This window comes from Amaranthus tricolor, chromosome 14 (assembly GCF_026212465.1).
Source record: "Amaranthus tricolor cultivar Red isolate AtriRed21 chromosome 14, ASM2621246v1, whole genome shotgun sequence".
NCBI lineage: Eukaryota > Viridiplantae > Streptophyta > Magnoliopsida > Caryophyllales > Amaranthaceae > Amaranthus > Amaranthus tricolor.
In genome coordinates this window covers 4,826,823-4,837,081 of record NC_080060.1, presented here as the reverse complement: position 1 = coordinate 4,837,081, position 10,259 = coordinate 4,826,823, and the positions used below count along the sequence as shown (strand labels likewise).

General features: G+C 35.5%; 1 protein-coding gene across 1 annotated transcript; it reads left to right on the top strand.

Annotated features, from left to right (window-relative positions):
* Window positions 1-10,129, top strand: LOC130800452 (uncharacterized). Its single transcript, XM_057663981.1, has 12 exons — window positions 1-236; window positions 383-520; window positions 1,565-1,709; window positions 1,789-1,922; window positions 2,018-2,162; window positions 2,627-2,805; window positions 4,059-4,302; window positions 4,434-4,532; window positions 4,714-4,859; window positions 4,977-5,081; window positions 7,509-7,597; window positions 8,892-10,129. The coding sequence occupies exons 1-12, from the start codon at window positions 168-170 to the stop codon at window positions 9,442-9,444; spliced, it is 2,046 nt and encodes a 681-aa protein (XP_057519964.1). The 5' UTR covers window positions 1-167; the 3' UTR covers window positions 9,445-10,129.
* The last annotated feature ends 130 nt before the right edge of the window (window positions 10,130-10,259 follow it).

The window sequence follows — 10,259 nt, the reverse complement described above, 5'->3', positions numbered from 1 at the left end:
TTAACTAAGCTAGATTTCCTTGGCGCGCTCTTCATGTTTGCCGTTGCAAACTTAATATCTCGGAGTAGCTCATCATCATAAATCATGATATTTAAACTCTAGTCCCTATCAGGCTAGCCTCGTCCTTTCAACATAATTCAAAACTCAAAACTCTCGAACTTCCGAAAATGGTTCTACTGTTTTTTGTTCTAGATTTGCGAACTCTCTCTCCTCCATTGTTAGCACAATTGAAGCAGGTTAAGCATTCTCTCTTGTTCATCCTTTCTAAATTCAGTCTTTTACATCATTTTGCTTGTTTTCCAATTCACCGATGTTGTGTTTCGATAATTTCGTGATTAATGTCGATTTTTAGTTGCTGATTTCTCATGTGTTCGTTAATCAGTGCTTGTTAGAGTTAGCGAATTTGTATGCTATCTCTGCTCCTACATTTAACTTGAAATACCGTAATGTTGATTCCTCACTCCAAGATCGCATTGGCTTGTGCTATTTGCAAAGCTCTGCATGTTTTTCGTCAAATGAGGTACATTTTATGTTATCCGTTATTTTTTAGTCAGTACGGATGTTGTTTTATAATTTTTTATGTTTGGTTTAATGCAATATACTTGTGATATTGTAAATCATGTTTGTCGAAAACATGAAGTTGTTTGCTATGAAAATTTCACTCAACGATGAAAAGCATTGAGCCGCGAATCTTGTTTTCAATGATTCATATCTCGTTGTAACCTCTCAATGTATTTTGTTTGATTGGTTGATGTTGTCCGATTGATAAAATTTTTGATGATTTGCTACGTAACAGGACAATAGACATATATATATATATATATATATATATAAATAGTTTGAGTGTCGCCAATGCCATGATTGAATGATGCTTTATAATTGTAACCGGTGGCTGCTGTTTGTAAAATTTGTCTTGAATTGAGTTTCGCAAAATCCCAAATACAAGTGCATAAGTAAATATTGGAGAAAAAGGGAAACGAAAGGAAATAAGTGTTAGAGTATTTAGAGCATTTAATTTGACATGCTGTTCCAAAAGTAACATTGCAGTTTGTAAGGGCAACCAATTTGAGATGTTCTTATTGCATCATTTAGAAAGATTTATATTTTACAATAACTTCCTCATTTGCGAAATTTAAGTGTGGCAGTAGCTTGTGAGAACATTTTTGAAATGGTGTACTTTGCTTTAGATTCACAAAGATGTTGTACTTTCTCTCATCTGACATTAGTTTTGAAACAGTGCCACCTCTGAGGAATTTTTGATTTGAAATGATCACTTTTGCATTTGTTAGACACAGTTTTAGATTCTTTTATTGTATTTTGGTTACTTTGTGATCCCCGTAAGTTGTTTACTATCGGTTTCTTATCATGAATCCTTAAGCAATGTGGTGCAACTGACAATTGAGCGGTGCCTAATACATGTAGCTATCAGACAAGTTAGTGTTTTTTGTTATTTTTGTAATCTTCATTGGAATTCTTGTGGATATCCCCATTTATATATTGAATCCAAGAGATTCGAGATTAAGCATTAGTCCTTAAATATGTATTTTTGTTTGTTTGTTTGCAGCAGCAGCAGCAGCAGCTTAAGATTGTGTACTCTCCAAGGGGAAAAAGTTTCAATCTTCGTGATTTTTATTATGCAGTCAATCACTTGCCCTCTGATTACTATTTGCCACACATACTTGAGGATTCTGGGACCTCCCTCTTACATGGTCTCCAATCTTTCTTTATTTCCAAAAATGTACTCATGTAAACTTTTGTATGTTTTTTTATTGGTGCAAAACTGTGCAGATATAGAACTTTCATGCATCATCGGTGATGAAGTGCTGGACTCTACTCGTGGCAAAGAAATTGAGTTAAAAATAATCCTTATCAGTTCATGTTTAGTTGGAAATATGGATTCTAATGCTAAGAAGACTCTCCTGGTAGAATGTGATTGATATATCGCCAAGAAAGAGCCCAAACTCTTACAGATAGTTCATGTTTTTATCTGAAAGGCATTGCTATATGTTCTTGACAGGATGCTGCCAACAAATGCATATCTGTGGAATTTGTTTTCCTTGAGCAAAAGTCAAGTCAACTCTGTGATGTTTCGGAGAATATAAACAAGTTTAGGGGACAAATATGTGATCTTGAGAACTGTTCTTTTAATGCATATCTTCCAGGTAGCAGCTTCAAGCATTTGTTCAGTTCTCCGCTAGTCCACAATTTATATTTTCTATATGATACCAACATGCCACAATATTGTTCAGTGATGTTTATGTGAGCTATTTTGACACACTAGTGAACTATTGAAGCAAAATGTCGTTGGTTAGGTCTACCTATATATGAGAGGCTAAAATTTCTCTTAAACCTTGCTATCTTTCCAACCTCAAACATAAAAGAAACAAAATGTAGAAATCTACAATCTACTATTTCACAACTGTAGTATGTTTGAGTGTCAAAATTTCTCCCTTTGACATTTTAAGCCAATTCATTCTTATTACTAATTCTGCTAGATATATGAACTGACTAGTGTCTGGTGATTTTATCTTGTGAAAGGTGATTGCATGTTTAGTGCTGAAAATGAAGCTTGTTTCAATGCATATACTTGCTATTGTGCACTACTGAATTAACTGGAGAATTGCAGATGAGCAGATATTTAATGGCATGGCAAAGAAATGGCTTATGGAGTTGAAAGAGAGCACAGAAGAATGGTTGCAGGCACATTTTCTCTTTCAGAAAACCTTTGTGGGTTCTATGAACCGAATATGTTGCAGGTTGTGTAGTTCCGTAAATCAAGTAATGGACAGATTTAGTCCTTGCAAGGTATATGTTGACATAATTGAGAGTAAATTACATATAAAATGCATAACTACTGCCCACAACTGGTGCATGTATGAAGTTTGAACGCCGTTTTTGTTTATGGCCTTATTTCCTAAACATCCGCATTTTTTGGGGACATCCAGATCCAATGCAATAGAAATTGCATTGATAACTTATTATGGTCATATTCTTTTATTCATTTGAGTTGGTTATGCTTGATGTGCTAGTGAACCTTATCCATAATCTAACATGGGTGTTGGGGTACTTTAAGTGAAGTAAGCCCATCTGATAGGAAACTCAGAAAGACTTTGAGCTTATATTTTGTTTTTATGATATAGGAGTGCAATGTATTCTTAATATCATGCACTACTGAAATTAGAATCTGAGGTGCTATATCTGTAATTATTAATAGCTAATTTAGAAATATTTTTCAAATTTTTTATTTCATGTTAACGGCATATTACCTCAATGAATAGTGGTTATTGCATTAACTTCTATCTGAAATTCACTAGTAAGGTATGATTCTTGTCATTTGTAATGTTTTGATTTTTTTAGCTTTTCCACCTTTTGTTTCTACATGGACGAATGAGTAAAAGAAAGTGGAACAAATTCTGAATCATGTTAACTGGCCTTTCTGCTCTATGCAATTTAATGTTAATTACAGCCTTGCTCATCAGGATAGTGCATCTTGTCAGGTTACTTATGGTGACGCTGACCTCAAATTGTACTTGGAGATAATTTAATCTGATGATTCTGAATATTGTACTTCCATAGTATATGGTTTGAGATCAAAGTTATGGCTTGAGAGATATGAGTGGATGCTAATTCTGTAGATCGTAAAAGGCCGTTTGTTTTATGTGCCCATAATTAAGGTGGTTCAAGGGCTACTCATTGAAGCATAACATGTATTTCAATAAAACGTAGAATTTGATATGTGAAGAGGGCTTTCCTGACTGTATCTGTCTAATGGATCTGTGCTACTTTCTCCTATTTTCTGAAAATCGTTGCATTGCACTATCACACACAATGTGGAAAGTGTTGTAATCCATTACTGTTTTCTCTTTGTCCAATTTAGTATCCTTCTTGGATGCGATGCATAGTTGACATTTCCTTTATCATTTTACTACTTTTGCTTCAGTGTTGAATTCAATCAATGTTGCTAAGGTAGAGCTTTGCTGCAACTCATTATTCTTTTCGTTTGCATTTTTATTGAAAATATTCAGATTGTTTTCTTAACAGATGCTTACAACTTGTAGGCACATACGTGTCATGACATCCAAAGAAATAATAGAGAGGGTTATGGGTTCACAGATGGTCTTTTCTATCATGTTAAAGAGCATAATGTGGAACAGGATAATACTGTCAACGAATCCAAAGTTGTCGATGAATATGGCCTATTGGCTGAAGGATCTTTGCAGTGCAGGAATAATTTCTGTCAAGTTCCATCTACGATAATCTTTAATATAATTGAGCGAACTAGTTTGGCTTCTGTAAGTGAAGGTAAGTGTAACCTGGTTAATTGAGAAATTTAATTGTCTCTTTTGAATACTATTCTTCATTCATGGCTAGTTATTGATTTTGCTACACCAAGCAATACCGTTTATTGATAATAAAAGATATACTTTTGACAGGTGTGGTGATTGGAAGACCTTATATTGTTACTCCATCAGCTGTTCAGGAGACAGATACAGCTCAAGAAGAAAGCGACATGTGTCACTGGAATAATATGCGTGCGTACTTGCACTTGTCTCCCTTCATTTTTTGCTACATATTGATCATCATTGTCAAATGTGACCTGAATCCTGAAGCTCTTCCTAATTTCATTTATGTGTTTTAGTTCTTTCTAGTATCTGTTGGAATGTTTTTTCATGGTAAGTGCCTTAGCTCCCTAAATGAAATCATGATCGGTAGTTTTCCAGGGGCTTTGTCGTGCTCTTAACTTAGTGAACCAGGGTCTTATATGCTGGTCATTTTGCAACTTGGACAAGATGAGAGAAACTGCATTAATCTACTACTATATTCTTCAACCATCTGACAGTGGACTAATGCTGCTCAGGGTAAAGAAATATACCTTAAATCCTAATTCGCTGAGTTGGACCTTCCACTTGGTCGAATATCTGCCTCCTCCTGCCCTCTTTTTGCTCCTTCAGTCCTGATTTAGACTAAAATTGCAGAGACTCGCAGGAGCTGAGGAAATCTTGCCCTTTCCTGATGCAAATACAGACGACTCTTCAAATACTGAGGAGATTGATTGTAGCATTCAACAATGTCTAGAAGAAGTAAGTTTGGTCTACATTTGTTACTTTGATGCGTAAAAACTAAAAGGAAAGAATTTAATTATTGTAACATCCATCACACCATAGGTTAGCCCAGAAGTTTTTAAGTTTCCCCAACAGAATAGCTCCACACTAGGATAACTTGTAGTAATGAAGGGATATTACACTATGAGAATTATTATCTTAGACACCTCCTGTACTGGATCGAACCACACTAAGCTCCCTAAACATGATTAAGATTGACTATATTCAGAAATGAAAATCTATCTCAGATATCTGCTATATTATTTAACTCGTTCATAACTTGTGTTTTTAGAAAATGTGGCTAATAATATTCTTCAAATAACTTGTGAGGTTTTCCGACTTTAAGCGATTCTGAATTAATCGAAGAAAAAAGTGGAAACCAAAGTAGTTACCCTATTCATTGTTGCGGATTTTTGTAGCATGTCGCTTGAGGTGCGAATACTCTCAAAGAATGGTAGTGGCATAAAATATATACAATCGTTTCTTGTTCAGGGTAAACTTTATAAGAGGTTGCTGATACTGTTGAAAACCATTAAACGTGAAGTTTTTACCTAGGAAGCAATCCTAGGCTTCTAGCACTGTCATTAATCAGAACACAGTGTCTGAAATCAGTGGCTACTGGATGCTTACTTTTCTGATATTTGGTTACTAGACTCTAAATGAAGCATAATTAGGCTAGGATCATGAATTCATTTTTTGAATTGAATAATTGATGATTTAATGTAGAATTATTTAATTTCAACCTAAATAATTAGGCTAAAACTCAGCCGCAAATTTACACTTGCATGGCTTCATTCTCTTGCAAGTTACAAGTTAATTAAATTTCTCCGCATCTCAGTGCTTATTGCTCATTTCCGGTTTATTGCCCAGATAAAGGTTGAGGGTGAATAGTAGGATTGTGACAAGAAGCATGGTAAAACCTAGTCACATCCCAAGATCATAAATTAAAAAACTAATTCTCATGGGGGTACTTACTCCTTAATCACTACTCAGCGACGGCTACATTTTCTAGACCTGAGTGTAGTGGAAACCGGAGAGTATGCAAAGGCTACTAGGTTGATGCCCAGAAGTGATGAGCTACATTGTTGAGTGTGGTAATGAGCAAGGTTAAATAAGTTTTGAACATAGGAGGTTGAGGAAAACCAGACTAAATATGTTAAGATTGAGATCTTGGACATTGATAATTTGACAAGTAGATGTTTAGAGATAGTGGAAATCATGGAAATGAGGAAGTTTGACGTTTTCGTTTGCAAAAGACAAATTGCGTTAAAGGTAGAGCCAATATGGTGTTCTGGGCAGAATAGATACCAAAATGGAGTTGGATTATTATTGATGAAACAACAGCTAAGATTATATATGGCAAAGAAATTTTGAACATCATAAATGCTCTGCAAGTGGTGATTCCTAAATCAATTAAAATGGAATTTTGAGAGGATCTAGATGATACAGTGCAAACCATTCCATCGGCCGAGAAATTATAGATCGGAGGTGGGGGAATATTTGAATGGGCCATTGACGTAAATTGTTATGGCTTTGAAAGCATCCATGGAGGTTTTTTGCTATTGATCTAGGGATGCACTAGGAGTATCCATATTTGATTTTTCACTTTTGTATGATTTGTTGGTTACTAACACACGGTTAAGAAGAAAGATAGCCATTTGGTGACTTTTAGAATTAGAGTAAACACAACTCAAATTGACTACTGTATTTCTTAACAAGAAGGATAGATAGAGGTAGTTGCTTATTACACGAGAGTGTGTGCAAACCCTACACAAACTTCTTGTTCTTTATGTACGCTTACAAGAAAGAAGGAAAATAAAGACAAAGAATAACAAATGATTAGATGATGGAGATAAAAAGAGGATATGACAAAGTTTTTGTCGATAAAATTGTTGAAGAAGCTGATTGGGAAATGATTTCGGATGCAGAGACTACCTGGACAAAGGTGAAAATTTCTATCACTTGAATAGGTAAAGATATCTTAGGAGAATTTGGTATTATGGTAAAGAAGGATACAACATGGTGGAATAAAGAAAAAGAAAGAGTGCTTGCATTAGGAAAATACAGAATTGATGAAAACAAAAACTAAAACCAGGGCAAAAATACATAATAGTATTGTCTTCCATTTCTAAAAAAACTTTTAAGATTGCACATCTGATTACAGTCTCCTCCTCCTAAGAGTATAAAAATATGGTTATGAGGAAAATACGTTTGATCTTCACTATTGATAAACCCTGTTTTCCTAAATAGATTCATTTGGTTCATTACAATTGTCGTTTTGATTGTTATGATTATGATTGTTAAGAACAGATATTATTAACATGGAACTCAGAAAAAAATATATTATACAATTTCCTTGCAAACACCACTACTTTCTAACTTTTTTTCCTGCATCCCTGCTTCCAGATGGAACTTAGAGACTACAATCCGCTACAGCATAGTGGAGGTTTCCACCAGAAGCTCAGCCAGCTAGTTGAAGAGAGCTTACAACCAGGGTAAATTTTTTAATCGTCATGTATCTATCTAGCATTTCGTCAGGTTGGCATCATGCCATATAAGCTTGTAGCACCCATGATAATATAGTTAGGTAAGAAGAAATGTGCTCTGGCCTCTGTGAAAGTTTGTTCTGCTATTTTAATGTTTAATGTCACATCTTCATGCTTACTAAATTCTTCATACAGCAGCATCCACATAACAGTAGCTCTATCTGTTGAATTTCTGGTGTTGTTTTAATTATTTTGGGTACATTTTACACTAAACCTGATCCAGCTCAAGTGGAGTGCATATTCTATGTTTGCATCTTGCATGCATAATCTCAACCCTCAATAGTACAATCAGATTAGTCATTGATTTACAAATGGTTGGTTAATTTCAGCAATGCATGACACTCCTAATTGCTAAGAGCGTATATAATCAATTTGAAAACGTTTTAGATTTTATATTTTGAAAAAAAGAGGATTCTCTTTCTAAAGCTTCCTCATATGAAGCTTCTCTAGCCTTTATATTCCCTTAATCTGTCACGAATTTTGTGTTCATAGATAACAACACACGTTTGTCTAGCATCATCAATCAGAGAGGAAAATTTTCTAGTGGAACTAATGCTTTTTCTTGATTCAGGATGGACAATCTCTGTTTAGTTAGATTAAAAGAGTTTTTGAGTGATCTTTAAGGTCTTTGCCATCCTTGGCTACTAATTGCTAACTGCTGATGTCGGCTGTTAGCTCTTTTTTTGAGTTTTTCTCTTGATAATATTTTAGTCAAACAGTTCATGAGTAACGAATGAGCAACACATGTTTTGACAACTACATTTTAGTAACTCGTCGTATTAAATTCCACCGGGATTGGTAGCAGGAATATCACTTAGATTTAGATTTATTTTGTATATATATTGTATAGTAGTATGTTTCAAGTTTGATCGACATGGTTACTTCTTCTTTCACCATTCGTCTTCGTTCACAATTCTAGTAAAACAGGCATGATATGGCGTTAAAAGTTTTCAATAAACTTCCAGAGGACAGTAACTTTGTAATTTATTTGACTACACTAAATTTTTTATCGATTTCTAGCGCACCCAGCTCTTGCATTTTATTTTCGTCAGAGGAAAAGATTTGCAGTCTTCAGCTTGAGTCTAACATTTCTTTGCCGTTACTATTTAATTCTGTCGTGACTTTGCTTACTAATGTAATTGATCAGATCCTGTTATGACTTCGCTCAATAATTTAGTTAGTCAGATTTTTATATCGAGTCTGGAATGTTTTAGATTTTTGTTTGCATTTCCTTTCTATGCAGGTTGGTTGCTCCAGAAATATCAACTACTCCAGCTTTCATCTCTCTTGATGACGTATCAGTCCCATTGCAACCTAGTGAAGTGAGAAATGTCGCAGCTTTACCTGATGTAGATGTTTCAACTTCGCCATCATCAGGGAAAACGAATCCATTGAATCACACTGAAGATATTGATATTCCATTGAAAGCTGCTGATGAAAACGAAAAGGGTATTACATGTCTGGCACAAGAATGGGAACAGCTAATTGTTGGTAGTATTCCAAAGATGGATTTAGCTCATTCCGAGCCCACTTTAGGGACGACAAGAACATCTCCACCATCAACTCGCAGACTGCTGGACACAAGAACTTCAAATATATTAGAGAGACTTGGTAACCCGAAACAGAACAAGACTAAGGCTATTAATACAGATAAGATACTCAGTGGTTTAGCTACATATTCAAATGGAACAAAAGAGAACCACCCCATAAGCATTGGTATTGCAGATCAAGGTTTCACTACTGCAAGTAACCTGATGAAGCCGATTTTCCAACGACTGAAAAGGAAGCAACGATGATAATGACCTAATTTTGGTGAATAAGTGGAGTCGGGTGAACTTCGTATCATTGGATTTCCCAAGAGCTTGGAAGTAAAGGTATCTCCTCTTGTTGTTCCTCTTAAAAAGAGTCCGCGGGATTGATTTTCCTCCTGCTCTAATGATGTGAGAATTGATGATCCAAATCATAAGTTTGATGTGTTCTTGGACTATTGTACGAGTTTATGTTGTATATTTTCCTATGTTGGAGTTTTGGTGTGATTTTGAGTACATCAAGTATGATGATTTTGGTGTTGTATGGATGTGTGTATGTGTGTGTATGATGATGTGGGAGTCATTTTGGGGTCTCTGATGAGCCGCTCGACCCACCTGAAGCATGCTCAACCCGAGCCAGTTGGCTCGACCAAGTCAGTAGCTATTCTGATCTGTCACTCGACTGAAAAACAAGCCGCTCGACTAAGGCCATTTCGTTCGACCGATCGAGCGGGAGTCCAGAAAGCACTCTATTTTCTTGCGCGATAAGTTTTACGGGAATGTTTTAGTGTGGGCCTTTACCCAATCATTGGTACACGGCTATTACAATAAATAGGAGCCTCATACACTCATTTCTAAGTAGATTCTTAACCCTAACCAAACACAAACCCATCTCCTTTATCTTCTCCAAGTGTAATACTCCATTGTAAGAGTTCTTGAGAACTCCATTGTTATTCACATAATCAAGCAAGCTAACCACTACCGAGGACGTAGCCTACATTGGGGTGAACCTCGTAAATCTTATGTCTTTTGTTTTACTTTCTTTCTTATTATTTCTCATTGTTTATTATTGAAGATTGTTG